At 37.1% G+C, this 24144-nt stretch overlaps 1 protein-coding gene and 1 pseudogene across 11 annotated transcripts in view; both read left to right on the top strand.

Moving 5' to 3' along the window:
* EFCAB7 (EF-hand calcium binding domain 7) overlaps positions 1–21127 on the top strand; it is a 56458-nt gene extending 35331 nt beyond the window's left edge. For 6 of the 11 annotated variants that reach the window (XR_015160173.1, XM_086390322.1, XM_086390324.1 and 3 more), the window contains 6 exons: positions 1701–1858; positions 2697–2830; positions 6467–6615; positions 16445–16654; positions 19650–19757; positions 20860–21127. Coding sequence is in view for 6 of the 11 variants with exons in the window: in XM_086390322.1 (XP_086246448.1) it covers positions 1701–1858; positions 2697–2830; positions 6467–6615; positions 16445–16654; positions 19650–19757; positions 20860–20934 (834 nt within the window). In the remaining 5 variants the exon portion in view is untranslated. Of the gene's footprint in view, positions 1–1700; positions 1859–2696; positions 2831–6466; positions 6616–16215; positions 16655–19649; positions 19758–20859 lie in introns of all 11 variants that reach the window. The other 5 variants (XR_015160170.1, XR_015160174.1, XR_015160171.1 and 2 more) reach the window with 2 other exon arrangements.
* LOC147375519 (glycerophosphodiester phosphodiesterase 1 pseudogene) lies at positions 21082–22589 on the top strand (annotated as a pseudogene).
* The last annotated feature ends 1555 nt before the right edge of the window (positions 22590–24144 follow it).

Here is a 24144-nt window from a genome sequence, read left to right on the forward strand (position 1 = left end):
CTCTCAAGAGTCTTCTCCAACACCAAATGTTCCCTTGGTATCTCTAATTTTCTTGAAGAGATCTTTAGTCTTTCCCGTTCTATTGTTTTCCTGTATTTGCACTGAGCAGTGAGGAAGGCTTTCTTATCTCCTTGTTATTCTTTGGAACTCTGCTTTCAAATGGGTATATCTTTCCTTTTCTTCTTTGCCTTCAGCTTCTCTTCTTTTCTTAGCTATTTGTAAGGCCTCATCAGACAATCATTTTACCTTTTTGGATTTCTTTTTCTTGGGGATGATCTTGATCACTGCCTCCTGTACAATGTCATGAACCTCTGTCCATAGTTCTTCAGGCACTCTCTGTCAGATCTAATCCCTTGAATCTGTTTGTCACTTCCACTCTGTAATCGTAAGGGATTTGATTTCGGTCATACCTAAATGGTCTAGTGGTTTTCCCTACTTTCTTCAATTTCAGTCTGAATTTGGCAATAAGGAGTTCATGATCTGAGCTACAGTCAGCTCCCAGTCTTGTTTTTGCTGACTGTGTAGAGCTTCTCCATCTTTGGCTGCAAAGAATATAATCAATCTGATTTTGGTATTGACCATGTGGTGATGTCCATGTTTAGAGTCTTCTCTTGTATTGTTGGAAGAAGGTGTTTGCTATGACCAGTGCGTTCTCTAGGGAAAACTCTGTTGGCCTTTGACCTGCTTCATTTTGTACCTCAAGGCAAAATTTGCCTATTACTCCAGGTATCTCTTGAGTTCCTACTTTTGTATTCCAGTCCCCTGTAATGAAAAGGATATCTTTTTTGGGTTTTAGTTCTAGAAGGTCTTGTAGGTCTTCATAGAACTGTTCAGCTTCTTCAGTATTACTGGTCGGAGCACAGAGTTGGATTATCATGATATTGAATGGAATATGAATCATATTAGGCAACTATAACCCAGAAAAATTACTTAAAGTTTTTTCTCTTTGTTTCCTGTTGAAATATTTGCACACAGTCAAAACTCAAAATAGTATTTTAAGACCATTTTCAATATAACAAATATTTCATAACTAGTTATTAATACTAATGGATAAAGTACATAGTATTATATTTTAGAAACTTTAGTTAGGACTTAGTGAATTCCCTTAATGCTGTTAAATGTTAAAAATACTTTAAATTCTAGAAAATTTTATAGAATCACAATTTGCTTTGTTTCATAAAGTCCACTACCTTCAAGTGAGTATATTAAATTAATATTCATTCATTTTATATGAACTATGTAACTTTACATAAAATATACCAGAAATTTGCATAAAATATAGCAGATCTTTTCCAAATACACGTTAATCTTTCATGCTATAATCATTCAGTATGAAAGAGTATGGGTAGCAAGATTATCCAACATCCCATTTTAAAAACAGCCAAAAAAATTAAAACAATTCCCCTTAAGTGCATCACTGGCATGTTTGAAGAATATTGGGAAGATTTAGAAGTTGTATAACTTCTAACCTATTAGAATTTTAGTTATTTTATAAATATATAAAGAACTGCATCTAATATTACTGGATTTAGCATTAACAAAAAGAGTTTGAAGCCTGTAAAACAATGATAGAACCATAATAGAATTGGTGAATATTGGTTAAAAAAAAAACTGTTTCTAATGCTTCTCTTTCATAAGAATGATTAAAAGTCATTAAGACTCATGGCGTTTGTTTGTTTTAAAAATTCTTTTGAGAAAAGACGTTTGGGTGGACTGGTGAACTAGGACCTGGAATTTACTGGTTAGTTCCTTCCACAACTGGCTGCAGGCTAAGAAAAGAAGTAAAACCAATAACAGAAGAAGCCCAACTTGTATACAGAGATGAAACAGGGGAATTATTTCTTACAAAGGAATTTAGGTAAGTTTTGTTTATTAAAGTCCGAGGTATAACACTAGACTGGATGTGGATCAGTAGCCTGCCTTCCATCCTTTCCTTTGGCTAGCTGCAAACCCCAGCCCCAGTTTCTAATCAGTAGCTCAACTCATCCACTAGGCATCTGACTGTGACCTTCTATTCATAAGGTTTTGAATGGGATTGCCATTTATTTCTGGATTCCGTATAGTTGGCAAGTCAACTTTAGTTACAAATTTACTGATTTCTCCTCCACTAGAAATAGGTCCTGCTAATTGTACTATTGTCTGAGATAACTGTCTAATATGAAATCCAAATAGGGTGGTTCTCCCATATTCTAAATATGTAAGTAAGATCTGGCTACCAGTAGAGAGGAAGAAAGATGGAGATAGGTAAAAAGAAAAGGGGAACTTCTGTTTGAGTTCCTGCTACATGTTAAGATACTGTGGTTGCTTTAGAAGCTTGATTATGTCATGTAATGCTAGACAAAGTAGAATGTATATTTGGATACATTAACTCTGTCATTCACAAATACTGTTTTTATTTTATTCTTTTCCAGTATGGTTTATTACAAGATATTGAGTATAGTTCCCTGTGCTATACAATAGGACCTTGTTGTTTATCAATTCCAAATTCCCAGTCCAGCTCCCCCCAGCTCTCCCTCCCCTTTGGCAGCCGCAAGTTTATTCTCCGTGCCTGAGTCTGTTTCTGTTTCATTGATGAATTCATCACTAATATTGTTTAATGCCTTGATATAACTTCCTTTTGAAAGTTATCCTCATCGAAACCTTCTTCAGTCTAGTTGCCTTAGAGACAAATAATTTGCTATTTTTTTTCAATTTAGGTCAACTTTATCAGATATATTTGAAGTAATTGATTTAGACGGAAATGGTCTTCTTAGTCTTGAAGAATATAATTTTTTTGAATTGAGAACAAGCGGTGAGAAGTGTGATGAAGATGCTTGGGCTGTCTGCAGAGGTAAGCATTTTTTCTTAATGGGTGTGTTATATTCGTATATATACCCTTTCATCCTTAAGAAGTGAAATATCAAATTTCTCCATTGAATATTATAGCAGTTGCTGCTGCTAAGTCTCGTCAGTCGTGTCCGACTCTGTGTGACCCCATAGACGGCAGCCCACCAGGCTCCCCCGTCCCTGGGATTCTCCAGGCAAGAACACTGGAGTGGGTTGCCATTTCCTTCTCCACTGCGTGAAAGTGAAAAGTGAAAGGGAAGTTGCTCAGTCGTGTCCGACTCTTAGCGACCCCATGGACTGCAGCCTACCAGGCTCCGCTGTCCATGGCTCCGCTGGGATTTTCCAGGCAAGAGTAGTGGAGTGGGGTGCCATTGCCTTCTCCGTTATAGCAGTTAGGACAGTTTAAAAATAGTAGCATTGTTTGTAGATCATAACAAATTAAACATTTATTTTTCTTAAATTGGTAGTTGGTATAGTACTCAAGTTAAAAGAAAATGTAAATTACTTACTCATAATTACTGCGTTCTTTGGAGCTTAGAATATAAAAAACTTTGTCTTAGCTCTGATAGTGAAGACTGAAGTAGTGAAGAGACCCAAACTGTGCCCAGGAGAGGGCAGCAAAGAGCTAACAGACTGCTGCTGCTGCTGCTTGCTAAGTCATTTCAGTCATGTCCGACTCTGTGTGACCCCATAGACGGCAGCCCACCAGGCTCCCCCATCCCTGGGATTCTCCAGGCAAGAACACTAGAGTCAGTTGCCATTTCCTTCTCCAATGTATGAAAGTGAAAAGTGAAAGTGAGTCGCTCAGTCGTGTCCGAGTCTTCGAGACCTCATGGACTGTAGCCTACGAGACTCCTCCGTCCATGGGATTTTCCATATTAAGAGGTTTCCAGGAAGTTGTTTATGTATGTTAAGAATTGTTTTGTTTTTTGTATTTGAGTTGAATTAAGAAAGGCCACCCATGGATATATGCTGCTGATAAGTCACGTCAGTCGTGTCCAACTCTGTGTGACCCCATAGACGGCAGCCCACCAGGCTCCCCCATCCCTGGGATTCTCCAGGCAAGAACATTATGGAGTGGGTTTCCATTTCCTTCTCCAATGCATGAAAGTGAAAAGGGAAAGTGAAGTCGCTCAGTCGTGTCCCACTCTCAGCAACCCCATGGATTGCAGCCTACCGGGCTCCTCCATCCATGGGAGTGGGGTCCCATTGGAGAAGCCAAAAATACTAAAATGGGCAAAGAAAAATGAGAGTGAGGTGAAGTCAGTTGTTACTTGGGAGAAGACTGAAAAGAGGATAGAGCTTGTGTATTTAGTGAAAGTGAAAGTGAAGTCACTCAGTCGTGTCCGACTCTTAGTGACCCCATGGACTGCAGCCCACCAGACTCCTCCGTCCATGGGATTTTCCAGGCAAGAGTACTAGAGTGGGGTGCCATTGCCTTCTCCAACATATACACACTACTATATATATAAAATAGATAACTCATAAGAACCTACTCTATAATACAGAGAATTCTCAATACTCTGTGATGACCTTTATGGGAAAAGAATCTAAAAAAGACTGGCTACATCTAAGGACTAAAAGGTCAAAGGAGAACGCCGGAAAACCATAGCCAACTGTAAATCATAGAGCAAGAAGTCTGAGAAGGTTGGAATGTAGTCAAGAGAGAGATTAACTCACATGTTGCTGTCACTGGAGTAGTAATGTGTCCTAATCCTCTGGTTCTTGAAATGGTCTTGGCAGTCAGTGAGCTAGGGAGGAATCTAATCAATCTATTTTTCTAAAGAGCAAGTAAAGTAGAAGTATTATTAATATAAAGTTTTTTTTTTAATCTTTTATTAACTTTTTATTTTGTATTAGGGTATAGCTGACTAACAGTGTTTTTAACTGAAGTTTTATGTAGTGTAATCAATAACAAGAAATACATATTGATTTACAATTTTAAACTTTGATTAACAAGATTGATAACACATAATAGACTATTAGTTTTAGGAAGATGCAATCATCTTGTAACTTTATTGATATAATATTTTGATTCTCTTTCTCTTTGTCATATTTGTATGGGTATTTCTGAGTTCTCTGTTCTATTCCACTGAACCATTTGTCTCATCTTTCACTAATACCACACTTCTCCTAATTACTGTAGCTTTAAAGGAAGTCTTGAAGTTGGGTACTAACAAACTTTAAAAGATTAATGGAGAATTGATAATTTTAAGTTTTAAAAGTAGATTAGTTATTGATAGTCTCTATAGCATTATATCTATATACATTATTCTTAAAAGTAATTATTTCTTTGTATTATATATCAAATATTAATGTTTTCTTCTTGCTCCTCTACTTAGTAGCTCCAGCTTCCATTTTAGTGGTTACTGTATCTCTCTATGATCTAATTTAATCTACATTTCCTTTTTTGTCTTTACAAAAGTTATGAATCACTTTCCAAACTCTAAGCATTTTAAACTATTAATCAGTCAACCAGTTTTAAACAGCTATGTCTCTGCCTCTTTTCTCACAGTAACGTGTATTAAAGAGATGTCTCAAATAAGAGTACCCATTTCCTTGGGCATATTATAGATGGGAGTTGGAAAATAAAATCTTTCTTTGTTGTAGGGCAGTTAACAGAACATAATCCAAAATGAGTAGCTATTTTTTATCTATTTCATAGTCACATTCAAGAGTTATATATAGATATTTCTACATGAATTTTTGCTTATAAACAGTGTTAAAATGGGCATACTTAGATTTGTGTGGGACATTCATGGACTCAAAGTGTTCCCTATTATCTAACAGTTTTTAAGGACCAGGGGACAATTCTATTAAAATTAAAGCAGTTAAGCATATAATAGTCTCCTTGAATCTGGCACCATTCACTTTTCCCTTTTGAAATACCAGTAGTTTGGGGGATATTACATCAAATTCATTTGGATTTAAGTGGCAAGTAAGTATTTTAATTTTTGAAATACAGTACTGGCTTCACCAGTATATACCCTAATATTAAAATACATGTTAGTATATACTCTGATAAGCAGGCAGCTTGGAATTTACCCAGAAAAATTAAGACTTCCTCTAATTTTGAAATATATTTGTACTATTTATGACTTTAGCTCTTGTTGAAAAACTAAATCATACACTGTGATAGTGCTTATGCTGAGTTGTGGGAAATTAGAACAGTATCTCTCAAACATGTTTTGAACCACTCTTTTTTTTTAAACATGGTCTTTGTTTATTTATTAATTAATTTATTTTTGGCTGTGCTGGGTCTTCGTTGCTGCGCGCAGGCTTTCTCTAGTCCCCGTGAATGGGGTCTGTCTCTAGTTGCAGCGCGTGGGCTCAGAAGTTGTGGCGTGCGTGCTCTAGGGCACAGGCTCAGTAGTTGTGTCACACAGACTTAGTCGCCCTACAGCATATGGAATCTTCCCAGACCAGAGATCGAGCCTGTGTCCTCTGCATTGGCAGGGGATTGTTAACCGCTGGACCACCAGGAAAGTCCTTGAGCCATTCTTATTTCACTTTGATAGTGCTCACAGATTCTTAAGGCCTCCTTCAAAGTAAACATTTATGGACAATAATATAGCCATTTTAGTAAATGTATGAACTTAAACAAAATATGTAAGGAAGAAACTTTTGGTTGTTTTGACAGAGAATTTTGATACCAAGAAAAATGAACTAACAAGACAGGGCTTTATGGATCTGAATCTGATGGAAGCCAACGACCGAGAAGGAGATCCTCGTGATCTCTGGGTAACTCTGCACTCAATGGGCTACAATAAAGCTCTGGAACTGACGGAGGTAAAGCAGTCTTAAAGTTTGCTGTGGGTGTAATGTACATAATATTTTCCCCCACAAACATTTTCTTGACACAGGACTTTTGAATTGGGCTCTCAAATCCATGAACTTCAATATACAAATGAATCCTGGGTGCAACAGTATGTTTCTGCTAGTTTATGCAAGCTCTTATATGAAATTTAATTGCTCACAACATCTTAATAATTCAGGAACAAAAGTAGTTTGAGCCTATGATATGCAGGAAAAAGATTGGTAATATGAAAAGTTACATTTCTTAATTGGTGATGGCTGTTTGAGTTGCTAAAATTTCAACAGTTGCTTCCATTCCAAGACTTCAGAGACTCTTTGTCCTAATAGAATAAAAGCCCTCCTAAAATAAGGAGAATATGTCTGTATGAGAACTGGAATTCTGATCTTTTCACACGGGTACTCCTTGGGTTAATATTTGTAAAACACTTGAAACAGTGCTTGGCTCTTATAAAGCACTATGTATGTATTAGCTATGACTATTATTATTTATTAACATGTAAGGTATAAAAGTTGAATAAGACTTGCATAAACCAGAGGAATAATAAAAATTAGGCCTATTTCTTAAATTTTATATTTTTGTGTCCTTTAATAAAGTTTAAAATAAAGGATTTAAGAGTTTTAGGCCACACAAATTAGATAACAGTACATTTGTTTATAATTTAAAAATAGTATCTGTCCTTTCTATAAATACATCAACCTAGGAGGGTAACACTACCAGAAACAAATTTTAAGTTTGGGGTGTACTGAGACTTTGGTTTAGTTCCTAGTTTTGACATCATTTAAAATTCCTCAAAAATTTGTTTTCTGCGAAGTTCTCTATATTTTTTTGCCATTTTTATTAATAAGAGGTGAATAGTTACAGTAACTTTTTACATTCTACTTTAACATTTAGTGAATCTTACATCTTTAAGCATGGTGAAAATCAGCACCTAATCTGTGAATAATATTGTGTCTGCTACACATGCTTCCATTTAACAGAGGAGACGATTGTGACATTTTAAGTTAAGAGACGATATAGCATTTAAGATTAAGTTACAGTAAGATTTAAGTTAAGAGCAGATAATAGCGTTTGCTGATATCATTGACTTTTGAAATCACAAGTAAGAAGGATTTCTGAGATAAAGATCTTTTATTTAAATTTTTTAAATGTATTTAATAGGTAATAGGTTCCATTGTTTGAAGTTCCAAAAGTAAAAAATTTATATATATGTGTATATATATATATATATATATATATATATATATATATATATATATACAGTGAAAATGTCAAAGGATAATGAGACCACCACTCAGTAGCTGAAATAAAAAGACAAAACTGAATTGATTGCTTACTGCAAGGGAGAGCTATGCTGGTCAGGCACAAAGCAGAATGTTCATCTTATTTATAAAGGGCATTGGGGAAGCATGGTTATTCAGATGAGACTGTTGGTTGATTGATATACTCAGTGATATATTTATTTACTTTGAGTCTGTCTGTGATTGCTTGACTTTCAAAAGTGAAGAGCCAACCCTAGCTGACTTACAGAAGTATGTTTATTGAGGTGAGTTGTTGCAGATCAGTTGAACATATTTGAAACAAGTTCTGGGGCGAGAGATCAAGGTGGCAGAATAAAAGGACGTGGAGTTCACCTCTGCCCACAAATGTATCAAAAATACATCTACATGTGGAGTAATTCTCACAGATTACCTGCTGGACACTAGCAAACTTCATATACAACCAAAACTACAAGAAAGATCACCATGTACGGGTAGGGTGAAAAAAAAGGAATCAGAATGGGGCAGAGCTGTACCCCTGGGAGGGATCTGTGAAAGAGAAAAGATTCCCTCACCCTGGGAACCCCCTTCACCAACTGGGAGATCAGCTGGGCAGAAGGGGAGATTCAGAGGCTCAGCAGAGAGTCAGCAGCTGGCTTGGAGCAGGCAGAACAGATTGAGACCAGCATTAATTCCTGGCAACCTCACTGCATACCCCAGCCTGAGGGTCGCATCTGCTGGTGTGCACAGTGGCTCGGTGGTGAAACTCAGACTTCAGCAGACAGCCCTGGGTATAGGACTAAAGTTGACTACATGGAAACAGCTTGAAGGTGCTAGAGTGTGGTCCAGGCTGAGACTGGGAGTGTGCACAGAACAAAGCCCGAGTCCACTATAGAAGTTCTGTTGTTATGCAAGCAAAGGGAGGGGCAGGGGCCCTATCCTTGCAGCCTTATTCTCCAGTGACCTCACAGTGGGTGCAGCTCTGCCTCCACAAGCTCTTGGAGCATGTAAGCGCTGCAGTTGCCCACATGTAGAGGCAGAGCTGAAATCTGAGCTGATCCCCAGGACTGCTTGATTTCAGAAGCTGGGCTGGAATCAGCCTTGTCCTGCGGCTTTGCAACTTTGATGGATGTATGTTGCCAGGACCTTTATAATCTCAGTGCCTGTGGAATATCTGCATGGATTTACTGGTGCTTCCACATCTGGGGCAGGTCTGGAGTTAGCAGCTAGGGTTTGTGGGTGTACACATGTAGAGATAGCACTGGGGTCTGCCCTGATTCCCTTGTGCACACATATAGTTGTGCACACAGAGCACAACTTTGTGACTATGGTGGGTCCCAGTGCCTGGCTTCAGTGAAACTGCACAAGGGTCCTGCACTGGTGGCTCCATGAACACGGTGCCTGAGCAACATCCAGGTTGACTGCCTGATTCCCAGGCTGAGATGAGGTTGTAGGCAACATTCCATAGATGAGGTTCTACAGAAACATTGCAGGCCAGAAGAGAGTAGCAAGTCCTGAAAGGGAAAAACTGGCATCTAGGATAATCTACCCAGCAAGAGTATTATTTAGAATAGAAAGGGGAGATAAATTTTTCAGTAAGCAAAAGCTAAAAGAATACTAAATTCTTTTGAGTATTTAATGGCAACCCACTCCAGTACTCTTACCTGGAAAATCCCATGTACAGAGGAGCCTGGTAGGTTGCAGTCCATGGGGTTGCTAAGAGTCGGACACGACTGAGCGACTCACTTTCACTTTTCACTTTCACGCATTGGAGAAGGCAATGGCACCCCACTCCAGTGTTCTTGCCTGGAGAATCCCATGGACAGAGGAGCCTGGTAGGCTGCAGTTCATGGGGTCGTTACGAGTCAGACATGACTGAGCAACTCCACTTTCACTTTTCACTTTCACGCATTGGAGAAGGAAATGGCAACCCACTCCAGTGTTCTTGCCTGGAGAATCCAGGGACGGGGGAGCCTGGTGGGCTGCCATCTCTGGGGTTGAACAGAGTTGGACACGACTGAAGCAACTTAGCAGTAGCAACAGCAGCAATACTAAACCTATACTAAAAGAAATACTGAAAGTTATTCTATAAATAGAAAAGAAATAATCTACAGAAAAGAGAAAAATCACAAATAAGGCAGTATATATAAAAAAAAATTTGTGAAAGTGATGATAACCACAATAAACAGCAAAAAGGTAAATGTGAAGATGTAAAAAAGGACATCAAAATAAAATGTGGGGGAAGGGAGTAAGAAAATATACATTTTTTAGAGTGTGTTTGAGCCTATATGACTCCCAGATATAGTAACAGGTTAACATACTTGAAAAATAAGGTAACCACAAATCAAAAGCATTCAGTAGATTCACAGAAAACAAAACCAAGAAAGCTCAAGCATAATGCAGAAGAAAACCATAAAACCACAAAAGGAAAAACAAAAAGAAGAACAAAGAAGAAATGCAAAATCAATTGGAAAAAACAAGATTTAAATGAAAATAAATACATATTTATCAATAACTTAAATGTCAGTGGACTGAATGCTCCAATCAAAAGACATAGAGTGCCAGTTGGATAATAAAACAAGAGCCTACAATATGCTGCCTGCAAGAAACCCACTAAGGGTGAAGGACACACACAGATCAAAAGTGAGAGGATGGAAAAAGATATTTCATGCAAATGGAAATGACAAGAAATCAGGGGTAGGTGGCAGTACTGATATCAGACAAAATAGACTTTAAAGGCCATAAAAAAGATAAAGGACACTATATAATGATAAAAGGATCAATACAAGAAGAGAACATAACACCCATTAACATATGTGCACCCAATATAGAAGCACCTAAATGCATTAAAAAAAAAAATATATTGACATATAAAGGGAGAATTGAGAATACAATAATTGTAGGAGACTTTAACACCCCACTGACATCAATGGACAGATATTCCAGACAGAACTTCAGTAAGACAACAGAGATCCTAAATGACATAAAAGATCAGTTAGACTTAATTGCTATTTTCATGACCTTGCATCAAAAAAAAAAAAAAAAAAAGCACATTCTTTTCAAATGCACATTGAATATTCTTTAGGCTCGACCACATGCAAGGATACAAAACAAGCCTCAGCAAATTTAAGAGGACAGAAATTATTTCAAGCATCTATTCTGACCCACAATACCATGAAACTGGAAGTCAACCACAGAAAGAGAAATGAGAAAAAATGATTACATGGAGATTAAACAACACACTACAAAGTGGGTCAATAATGAAATCAAAGAGGAAATTTTAAAAGTACCTTGAGACAAATGACAGCCACACAAACTCTGTTCAGTTCAGTCGCTCAGTCATGTCCCACTTTGTGACCTCATGGACTGCAGCACATCAGGCTTCCCTGTCCATCACCAACTCCCAGAGCTTGCTCAAACTCATGTCCATTGAGTTGGTGATGCCATCCAACCATCTCATCCTCTGCCGTCCCCTTCTCCTGCCTTCAATCTTTCCCAGCATCAAGGTCCCTTCAAATGAGTCAGTTCTTTGCATCAGGTGGCCAAAGAATTATTGAGTTTCAGCTTCAACATGAGTCCTTCCAATGAATATTCAGGACTGATTTCCTTTAGGATGGACTGGTTTGATCTCCTTGCAGTCCAAGGGACTCTCAAGAGTGTTCTCCAATACCACAATTCAAAAACATCAATTCTTCAGTGCTTAGCTTTCTTTATAGAATGCAGCAAAATCTATAGGATGCAACAAAAGCAGTCCTAAGAAGGGTCAGTTAGTCTAAGAGCATACTAGATGTTATTTTATATATATTTTACTCTCCTAGTAATTTGATATGCCTTAGAGAGAGCCATAATTTAATCATTTGAGCTAAACTATTTCATTGTAAGGAAGTAGATTTTTACAAGGAAACTAGGCTACTTATTGTATGTCAAGCCTATATTATCCTTTTTATTTTTTAATATAACCCCATCAACAAACAATACTATGTCAGGATTTGGTATTGAAGTGTCCAAAAATTTTGTTCTGAGTATGGATACTTCCTGATTTATAGAATCATAATGAGGAAATTCTCCTTATTCAATAAGGGTTATAGAGTTGTTGCATTGAAAATATTATACCAGCAAATGGTAATTCAGCGAGACTGATAATTCATAATTAATTAATTGGTATAAAAATGTTGAATGTTTCCATTAATGATGGGGATATACACATGTAACATTTTATTTAAAGGATTAATACAAAACCTAAAGGTATTTTGACTAATTTAGTTTTGACTGATATCTGGAAGTACTCTGAGACAATGAGGCTATTCAATTAAGGTATTGCCTTTGATGGGCATTGATTCTTTGATATGTGCTATGTTATTGAGTTAATATACCTAGAGCATGACCTAACATTTTCATATTTGTAAAAACAAAAAAAGAAAGCTTTATGATAATCTAGGAAGAATCCATTTATAATCTTATGAGCTGTGTTCTAATTGGTTTGAATATGTCTGTAGAGGATTTTGCCCATAAGGTTTCTGGAACCATAGCTATTTCTTTGGCAGTTTCCTGAATTATATATTATGTAAGTAATCTAATCTCTAGATGAGCTACATTTTGACCCCACCTATTAAATTAGTAGGTATTATGTCACAAAGACTAACCAAAGTATCAGTTATAAGTTAGGATTTAGGAAACAGCTTAGGATTGTTTGTTAAATCTCATTAATTGAATCATTTTAGTAAACCAAAATTTATTTTATGTTAATCATTCTTTAGGTTACTATACCAGCTTCTCTGGTGACTCAGTAGTAAAGAATCTGCCTGCAAAGCAGAAGCAGCAGGAGACACAGGTTCGATCCCTGAGTCGGGCATATTCCCCTGGAGGAGGGCATGACAACCCACTCCAGTATTCTTGCTTGGAGAATCCTGTAGACAGAAGAGCCTGGCGGGCAACAATCCATACATAGGGTCGCAAAGAGTCAGACATGACTGAAGCAACTCACTCTCAGTTTGTGTCACCTTTTCCTACCTTATTTTTTTAATTAAATCCCCCAATTTAGTTTTAAAATTATAGATTATCCATTCCCTCTATCAATTTATAAAGGCAGAACCTCTTTCAAAGTGCAGTATAACTTCTTTTTTGTTGTTTTTTTCCAACTTTTTATTTTGTATTGACGTAGAGCTGATGAACAATGTTGTGATGGTTTCAGGTGGACAGCAAAGGGACTCAGCCACACATATATATGTATCTGTTCTCCTCCAAACTCCCCTCCCATCCAGGCTGCCGCATAACACTGAGCAGAATTCCATGTGAACAGCACAACTTCTTTATTGTTCCTCCTGCAAGTACATTGCTCTTATATCACCATAACAATAATTTGCTTTTTTATTGAATGTTGATGAACAAATATATGTCTGTTTTTTTGTGTTTTTTTTTTTTTCCCTTTTTTTGCTTCTTTTTTTAAAAAAGAATTTCATGAATAAAATCTTTTTAGAATTCAGAACTGGGAAAATTTTACTTCATTTTCTTTAGATTTTGAGAGCTGTGTAATATTTTCTGTGTCACTTTTATCTTTGCTAACATGTAGCTAAGAGCCACATTTTGTGCAAAACTTAAGTAGCATGTCCTAATCTAGGTTTTCTTATTCCTATCCTCCTGATCTTCCTTTTTATATATTGTTAATATTTTTACAATTAACAATTTATAATGAATAGTTTTCTTCCTTGTTGTATGCTTCCTATTTAACTTAATATGGTAAAAAAAAAAATGAGTAAATAGAAGGTTAAACCCATGAACAGGAGGAAAAAAAAGGATACAAAGGGCACCTTTTTTATGTAGATGAGATTTTATTTAAAAATTTCAGGGAATGCGTCTTTAACAAAGACCTTTTAAGATGTTTATGTTCAGTAACAGGTAAACTTAATATTGATACTGTGTGATCAAGTAAAACAGATAACTAAGACTTGGAAAATGGTTAAAATAATGCCAGAATCTATTCAATATTGAAAATTCAGTACTTTAAAATGCAACAGTCATCAATCAGTTCAGTCACTCAGTCGTGTCCAACTCTTCGCGACCCCATGGGCTGCAGCACGCCAGGCTTCCCTGTCCATCACCAACTCCCGGAGCTTGCTCAGACTCATGTCCATCGAATCGGTGATGCCATCCAACCATCTCATTCTCTGTCATCCTCTTCTTCTCCTGCCTTCAGTCTTTCCCAGCATCAGGGTCCCTTCAAATGAGTCAGCTCTTCGAATCAGGTAGCCAAAGTTTTGGAGTTTCAGCTTCAGCATCAGTCCTTCCAATGAATATTCAGGACTTTCCTTTAGGATCGACTGGTTGGATCTCCTTGCAGTCCAAGGGACTCTTAAGAGTCTTATCCAACACCACAGTTCAAAAGTATCAATTCTTTGGCCCTCAGCTTTCTTTATGGTCCAGCTCTCACATCTATACATGACTACTAGAAAAAACCACAGCTTTGACTAGATGGACCTTTGTTGGCAAAGTAATGTCTCTGCTTTTTAATATGTTGTCTAGGTTGGTCATAGCTTTTCTTCCAAGGAGCAAGTGTCTTTTAATTTCATGGCTGCAGTGATTTTGGAGCCCAAAAAATAGTCTCTCACTGTATCCATTATTTCCCCATCTATTTGCCATGAAGTCATGAGACCAGATGCCGTGATCTTAGGTTTTTGAATGTTGAGTTTTAAGCCAGCTTTTTAAACCAACAAGAGTCATTATAATTTTTTTAGAATTCTATATTGTGAAATATTTTGATACATATTGAGCTTCCCAAGTAGCTTAGCAGTAAAGAATCTGCCTGAAATGCAGGAGACACAGGTTCAATTCCTGGGTCGAGGAGACCCCTGGAGGAGGAAATGGCAACCTACTCCAATATTCCTGCCTGGAGAATCCCATGGACTGAGAAGCCTGTTGGGCTACAGTCCATAGGGTTGCAAAGAGTTGGAAACGACGGAAGCAACTTAGCTTTCTCTTTTTCCCTTTTTGATACATATTACCTATCAGATATCTCCAGCAACTCTTGGCAGAAAATACAATGTTTATCCCCACTTTCTCTGAAGAAATCAAGCCTCAAAGAAGTTAAGTGACTTCCCTAGATTATGTAGCTAGTAAATGGCAAAACTCAGTTACAAACTCAGATCTTCTAGTCCAAGATTTTTTTAGTCTGCCATCTTTTATAAAAGATAACTTTATTCTTGCCAAAGATTGGAGTCAATAACTATTTTAAAACTTGTTTAAAAGATAAAAATCTATATTGTTCTACTAACTTCAGACTTTTATCTTTTGTCCCCCAAATAAAAAGTTGATCATCAATGTGTATGAATTCATTCATTTCCTCAAAAATTACATTGTAATGCCTATATACAGTAAGCTTACAATAAAGAGGCACTTAGGTTACAGTTATGAATAAGTCAAAGATTCTACCCTCTTAGATATTCCATGAAGAAGGATGGCTAATTAAATGCAGAATTAATAAAAATCATTTAAAAGTGTTTTGAAGGAAACAAACCAGTGGTCAAAATAGAGAAGAGTCGGGTAGTGAAGGAGACTGGGGGACCAGAGCAGCTCTCTCTGCAGAAGTGACACGTAAGCTTAATCTTGAAGGAGGAGGATGAGGTACACACTGAAAAGATGTGACTCTTCCAAGCTGAGAGAACACTACCTATGAAATCCAACACTGGAAAGGGTTTTATTTTTTCTAGGGTCTGAAAGATCAGAGTAACTAGAGCACATGAAAGCAGGAGATTGGGTTGTATAGAGTCAGAGGTTACCTTGTGCACATCTTGTAGGCTATGGTAAAAACTAAAGAGTAGAAATTAGAAAAATCTATTTCTAAATGCAGAAAATCTCTTTAGATCTTAGATTTTCATAGTTACTTTTACACTAACTTTAAACTGTGAGAATTTTTCTACATTTCGCTATTTTTGGTGTTCTATATTCACCTACTGTTTCAATTATAACCATAATTTCTTTAAGGTTACAGATGAATTCTTTCTGTAACCTTAAAGTTAAGAAAGGAAATTAAGTAACTAACATGACATGAGTTAGCTTTAGAGCAAATTGAGGGGTCTGGGTAAAAGAGGTTTTTTTCCTTTTCTATGGACATTATCAGTTAATATGCAACCAAAAAACCATGATTTCATGCTTTTTTATTACTCAACTCATTATACTTAAACTTAATTAATTCTTAAATGTGTATCAGAGGAATAAGCTAGAAAGTATAGTATGTCTTCTTAAATCATATGATTTTGTTGTTTGTGTTAGTCACTCAGTCATATCTGACTCTTTGTGACTTCATGAATTGTATCCCACCAGACTCCTCTGTCCGTGGAATTCTCCAGGCAGAAATACTGGAGTGGGTTGCCATTCCCTTCTCCAAGGGATCTTCCTGACCCAGAGATCGAACCCCAGTCTCCCGCACCACAGGCAGATTTTTACCATCTGAGCCACCAGGGAAGTCCAAATCATAAGATAAACATACTAATAATAAATAATTTAAATTATGTCAAAAGACTAAAACAGAGTGTGCTTTTTTTCATTTCAGGCATGCCCATTTGTCATTGATATCTATGCAGACAAATGCAAGCCAAGAATTAAAGCTGTCCATATGGAGGCATGCAGTGGACAACTTGAGAAGGCCATTTGTAAATCTGTTCTTAACAAAGGCAATGCCAAAGTGATGGATGGCTATGAAAATATAATTATATATACTTACAAGCGTGACACCTGGATAACAGCAGTTATTGAAAACAAGGTATCAGTTATGAGGTGGTTCTCATAACTGCAATGGTTAATACATTCCATCTTCTTTCTTACCCTATCCTTACATAGCAATTAAATAACCCCATTACATTAATAATATCTATAATAATCAGTTTCTTTTTCTAATCAGGTTTCTAACTCAAACTGGGCATGATAATTTTTATATATTTTTAAAGTATATTTATTTCTGAGATGCTCATTTTTGTGTTTCTTTTTGAGATAGTTTTCTCTTAAAATATGAAAATTAAATATTTGGAGATCTGTGAAGATAGAGCATAATCTGGGTGCAAAGTATTTAGTTTGTTACTAAATGTCTTCACACATACATAGCTATTTTAAACAGCAGACATCATGTTTTAAAGAAATATAAACAAAGTAAAGAATTTAGCCCAACTTTTTTTTCTTTTATTTATTTATTTTTTTTTCTAATTTTATTTTATTTTTAAACTTTACATAATTGTATTAGTTTTGCCAAATATCAAAATGAATCCGCCACAGGTATACATGTGTTCCCCATCCCGAACCCTCCTCCCTTCTTTTATTTTTTAATTGGTGGAAAATTGCTTTACAATGTTATGTTGGTTTCTGTCATAATTATACATATATACACACACACACACACATATATATATATATCCCCCTTCCCTCCTGAGCCTCCCTCCCCTCCCCCATCTGACTCCTCTGGGTCATCACAGAGTGCTAGGCTGGGCTCCCTGTGCCTTGTAGCAAGTTCTCACTAAGTATTTTACACATGATAGTGTGTATATGTCAGTGCTACCTTCTCAGTTCGTCCCACCCTCACCTTCTCCCGCTGTGTCCACAAGTCCTCTCTCTACTAGGTTCATCAGTACCATTTTCCTAGAGTCCATATATATGTGCTAATATACGACACTTGTTTTTCTTTTTCTAACTTCACTCTGTATAAGAGGTTCTAGGTTCACCACCTTCCTAGAACTGACTCAAATGCATTCCTTTTTATTAGCCCAGCTTTTTAACCCAGACTTTGCAGTATCAAAAATCCTACAGATTATCATCATGTTATCTAATTAAATATATTCTACTGTCTAGGATCTGTTTTTATCAAGCCAGTTATTTCTAGCTTTGTCCATCTTCTGTGCTATGAATACTATTGATATTGCATGTCAAGAGGATGCTCACATAAATTCTTTAAGTCAGAGACACCTAGTTTTCTAAAAACTATATATTTTCATAAATCTTACTCAAGACAGCTAGGCTTTTAGAACTATTGGTTTATTTGTCTTTGTTCCTGGATGAGATTTACATTATTTTTATGCCTGTCATAAATTTCTTTAAGTGCTTAAGATTTGGCCGAGTATTGTGAGTATATATTATGTAACTAACTCTCCTAGTCATAAGACAGGCCACTAGAACGTGTACCATGAGACTGCTTTCAAGGAGTTTAGGGCCTATTTGTAAAGGCAAAATTAATACTCTCAAAAGAGGTCAAAGAATAGTTATATAGTACTGTTTGTATGTGCAATAGGAATTATACTGTATCTGTATCTCTTGTAGTTGATGTTAGTTGGGACTGTAGAAGTTGGGGAAGGATTTGTGATTAGGGAGGAATGGAATTGTGATGTGTAATTTGAGCATGTGGTATAGGATTTGAAGGGTAACTAGGATTTAGATAGGCAGAGGGCCAGCCCTTAGAAGCAGAGGAAACAGTGTAAGGAGAAATATGCTGCTGCGGCTAAGTCGCTTCAGTCATGTCCGACTCTGTGTGACCCCATAGACGGCAGCTCACCAGGCTCCCCCGTCCCTGGGATTCTCCAGGCAAGAACACTGGAGTGGGTTGCCATTTCCTTCTCCAATGCATGAAAGTGAAAAGTGAAAGTGAAGTCGCTCAGTCGTGCCCGACTCTTAGCAACCCCCGTGGACTGCAGCCCACCAGGCTCCTCTGTCCCTGGGATTCTCTAGGCAAGAGCCTCCAGGCAAGAATACTGGAGTGGGGTGCCATTGCCTTCTCTGAAGGAGAAATATGAGTAAGCCTTAATGTGAACTATAAATGAAAGAATGGGAATATCTCCTTTGCAGAAGCAGAGAGCTTTATTTGGAGAAGCATTTGAAAGGTAAATAATACAGGCTGAATGGATCCAGATTATGTATGTTATATTAAAAACAAGATAGAGGAGTCTAGACTTGAGGAAATAAGATAGATTCCCATCCAGTAGATTGCTATCTTCAAATGGATCATAACACTTTGGAAAGTGATTCCTAAGATCCTGCATGTTTCTGTTTCTGCCCTCTGTGTTTTTTGTTTGTTTTTGATTATGTGGATATGTGTGTCTGTGTGTGTGTGTGTGTGTGTGCGCGTGCGCACATGCCCTCTCTGTTTTATTAGGATTAAAAGGGTGGAAGAGAGCCACTACCTTACCTCAGCTCCTCTGCACTTCTGTTACCTTCAGTTCTCAACCCTCCATCTCCTTCTTTTTCCTCAAGGAAAATTAAACTTTTCCACCAAAATGAGGTAATAACATTTTAGAGCTTAACATGTGCCAAGCACTTTAACGCATTTGCTTCTCACAACCCAGTGAGGTAAGTACTATCCACATTTTATACACAAGGAAACTGAAGCACAGGGATGTTAAATAACTTGCAAAAGGTCACACAGCTAAGTAATAGAAGAGCTGAGAGATGAATCTAAGTAGTCTATAATGTTGCATTGCCCCTGTGTAGTCATCAGGGAGTGACTGCAGGTTCTTTAACAGGGTACTACTTTAATTTGTACATTTCTCTCATTTATCAGCTTCATTCTGTTTTCTCTCCAACCTAGAGGCTGTCTATTATCAATGGTCTGTCATCTCAAATATAACTTCTTCCATGATATTCTGTCTTGTTTCTGTGTTTCTATAGAACCCTGTGAAAATCTCTTATCCCAAGACTTGCAAAGTGTTTTGTAATGATCACTTTGTTTGTATATATTCAGTAAAGAAAGGACTAGCAACTTATGACATCTTTTTTTATAGTCAGACGATAAAGTGATTATTCACGTCAACAATGAGCTGAGTGAAAACTGTGTAAACAACAGAGGCCTCGGCATATTTGCAGTAGAAGTGGCACCAAACTCTACAATGGTAATGCTTTGCTTTTAATTAAAGGCTTTTGTTTTATCAGTTTGAAAAAATTGCAGTTAATGCTATGAATAAATTTGTAGGTATGAAGTAAAGTGGAAAATTGTGTTATATTTGTATTAGTACCATCCTGTACAAGAAGGTAGGAAACTGGTTCTAATCCAGTTCTCACTATTTGGTTCAGTGATTATGGGGCATTCATTTAACCTCTCTGCTGCAGTCTCTATAAGTGTAAAATTAATGTGATATCACCAGTTTTAGGTACTTCACAAAGTTAATGTAAAGATAAAGTGATACATGTGAAAAACAGTATTGAATATTATATAGAACTACAAAGTAATATTAATAGTAATTGGACTTTTGATAATTCAGAATATTTTTGTCTCCATTATTGATTTTTTAAGGTAACCTAAAAGAGAAAATGCCTCTGAGTGTTAGATAGCCAACTAAGTCAGGAGCTGAGTAGCTGAAGTTCTGTGTTAGCAGAACTCTAGGCGTCTGATTTAGCCAGGAGTTCAAAGGCAGGGAGAGATCAGTAAACCCTGAAACTAGTCTGCTGCTGCTGCTGCTGCTGCTGCTGCTACTGTTAAGTCGCTTCAGTCGTGTCCGACTCTGTGCGACCCCAGAGACGGCAGCCCAGCAGGCTCCCCCGTCCCTGGGATTCTCCAGGCAAGAACGCTGTCTAGTGAAGAGGAAAAGGAAGAAGCTTTCTGTTCTTACCCTTTTCCTCTCTGTACTGTCTATGAAATCCTAAAACATTCTAGAACAGGATAAAGAGAATTTATTTTTGCTGTTATTCCAGTGAGGATTTTTTAAAATGCTCTAGGCTTAGAGAGGAAATAATACTTACTTCCCTTTCTGCCATCCCTCTTTACCCACCTTCACAAATACCAACCATCAGCTACTGTATTACAGTACAATTAGGCTGGATTAGTCTGTTGGAAATCAGATTGTAGATTGCAGGTCCTTGCTAAGTACAAATATTAAAGAATTTTATCTGCACAGAGATATTTTTTATATAGGTTCTAGAAATGTCCTATTGAAAAATTAGCCCAAAATTATAGTATGTAAAAGGAAAGTCAAGGCTTTCTGTTTTTATGTGCAGGTCTGTCAACATGTAATGCCTCTGAATGAACGACAAGAATGGATATATTATTGTGTGTATTCCCTTATATCTTAAACACTATTTTTAAGAAATTACTGTGCTTGAGACTGTCAAACTAAGAAGAATTATTTCAAGTTTGGTTTGTTATTTGTTGATCACTACAGGTAATCAATTTAACTGATGTACATAATAATCTATTTAATTTGTATGCATTTGGATTTCATGTCCTTATTATATACTGTATTATTAAAATAGAAATAATTTTTAATGTGTTGCCTTCTTATTAATGTAATGGGATACTTGGCATATTTCATTTGTGACTAATAATTTGAAATTAAATTACAGGTAAGCTTTTAAAAAGTAACACTCAATGAATTCTATAAAATCCTATACATTCTTGATGTATTCATCAAAAAAAATCCTGAAATAGAATATAAATGCCCCAGTTGTAGCCAGTGCCTTGTGCTTTATCCCTGTACTCCGGCCTGTCCAAGGAGCACAGTGGATCCAGGACTCCCATCCTCACCGTATAGTTAGAGGCATGTGACTGTGAGAGGACCAGGGGAGCTCCAGGGCCCCCTTTCCTTCCTGCTGCCTCTGATTGGCTGGTGACCCGCAGCCCCTTCACCACTTGCTTCTTCACCAGCAGCCTCTATCTCCTGCTGCACCTCTTCACAGCCTTGAGCATGTGCCCTCCCACAGGGCTCTGCCAGTGCTAAAGCCCCAGGACCAAGTTTCTGCTGTTGGTTGCGGCAGTCCCAGTGAGTCTGAGAACAGTTGGATGTTATGTTTACTTCTAATGAGATCACTGGCTTAATGTACAAGAGCACAAGCAGATAGGACTGATGGGACTGGTCAATGTGATTTGACCTTTGAACAAATTAGAAAGTGTAACCCTGCAGGAGATTACAGATCCAGAAATAATTTCCCTAATGAGAAGACCTCTACCCTCAGGAAAGCTGGGGCAGAGTGCCTGAGCCATAATCTCACAGTCTTTCTTGATGTCAAAAGCCATGCAAATACTGCTACTGATGTACTAAAGAAAATGTGTATGGAATTTCTTCAACTAACAATAATAGTATCATTTGCTTTTTCTTGCCAGAAGTTATCTGTAAGATGAAACAAACAGATCATAGTGTAGTAATGGCCATTAATTTACAAACCTTGGAACCTTAGACATGCAGATTGGACTGTGATACTCTGTGGACACAATGCATGTTTGTGGTAATGGACATTTCATTTGCCTAAAGCAAATGTAATACCTTTACGGTATCTGTGTGGAATTTCAGGTTTCCTCCTGCAAAAGAATTTTGTATCCCCAGACTACTTGAAGAAGTGGTCAACTTAAAGGCATGCAGGTTGTTGCTTGGACTATTAATACCTTTGATGAAAAAATTTACCATGAGTTTCATCTTGGTTCCATCTCTGACCCTGACAGTGTGTTGAAAGACTGCACATCATTTCTAGGCACCCCGCAACCCCCTGTCCAAGGAAACGTGTACAGGAACTGCCTACTGATGTCATGCAGGGATATTAAAATAGCCCTTGTGCTAGCCCACGCCCTGGGAGATAAGGTGGCTCACATAAGTGATTGTCAGTAATTGCATTTTTACCCGAACCAAAGCAAAACCCTGTGTTGCCAACATGTTGCATGGAATGCCTGAGTTCAACCCTTGCTCTCGAAAATCCGAGTCTGCAGAAAGGCACAGTAGCTCCTACCCTGACCTAGGTGAGGCATACATCTTCACTCAGTGAGGATAAACACACTGAGTTTTGATTGGGGTACAGATGCAAATACATGAGAAATGCACCATCACTCAGAGCTGACATTTTAAAACTTGCCACACTTTTGTAACTTACTTATTTCAAATATTGTATTCAGCTATGTTATCAGTGTATTGTGGCTGTCAAACTTGTGACCACACTAAAAATCACTAAAAGGAAAAAATGTGAATGCAGAAATAGCCATTATATACTGTAGTTTTCCAATGAAAATATAATTAAAGCAAAATTTGGAGAAATTCCTTTGGTATTAAAGAAGTCAAAATCTAATCACAACAGTGGGAATATTTTGTTCTGTTGGTAAATTTTTTAATGGATTTACTTGTAATTATTTTTAATGAAATTATTTTGAAATAATAGGCATTAAATCTGAAGAGCGTTTAATGAAGTAGTACAGTGCATGAAAAACTATATTAAGCAATTAAAAACTGTGTAGCCATATCAGTAACAGAATACTTGGCTAGTAAATGTCAACTTTTGAAATATGAATACCAGTGTATTATTTTTACCCAGCACATGCTAGCACATAGTTTAAATGTCACTTGGATTTTTGGCCCTTCATTGGATGTCTGTAAAATGGGTTGTCATTACCTAGCAGTTTGAGTTCTTCGAGTGATATCTTAAAAAGTAATGCAGGACTTCCCTGGCAGGCTAGGGTTTAAGACTCCATGCTTCCCCTGCAAGGAGCATGGGTTCAATCCCTGGTTGGAGGAACTAAGATCCTGCATGCCGCAGGGATGGCCAAAAAAATAAGGAATACAATTCAAAAAACATTTTATTAATTGCCAAATGCCTTATAAGTCAAATAAATGTGGCCCTATATTCTGTTTCACAAAGTATTGACTTGCAGGACATAAATTGGCTGTGCTACCAAAAGTATGTGATAAAGTTGCTATCTCTACTCCCAGTTTTAAAAAGACTTTTTATAACAGGATGATAGGTAACATTGGAAGATGGAGGCCCAGGAAAGAATAGTGAGCACTTAAACATTATCTTCCACCACTGTTACCACTTAGACATACCAAGCCTTTCACTCTTATTAGAAGGGGAAAAAAACCCAGCTATCATGGTTCCATCTTCAGTTATTCAGTTGAAAGGTATTTTGTTTCAAGTTAATCTTTCTTCCAAGTGAATGAAAATCCAAGGGTATCAGCTAGTTAATGAATGTAACTTTTCCATTTTTGGAAATAAATGATTTTTTTAAAGGATTACTTCAGTACTGTGGTACTAAAATATCCAGAATAGTTTAATTCAAGTCCTGAAATACCAGACTCACAGGTTGATAGTGATTCTTTATTCAACCAAAATATTGTTGATTAACATGTAAGAATGTTTTCTTTAAAGGTGCTTCCTTTTTTGAGGGTAGTTCTGTACACATTGACTATTATTTTTAGAGGTAACTTTGCATGTTGTTTAATTTTAAAATCACAAGGATTCAACTTACAAAAAAGACCATCTAAGTTCCCCAAGTCTCTCCTTTGCTCTCAGTCCCATCCCTGGCTA

The sequence above is a fragment of the Bos grunniens genome, chromosome 3 (assembly GCF_055505025.1).
Source record: "Bos grunniens cultivar Pamir isolate PY7600 chromosome 3, Bosgru_T2T1.0, whole genome shotgun sequence".
NCBI lineage: Eukaryota > Metazoa > Chordata > Mammalia > Artiodactyla > Bovidae > Bos > Bos grunniens.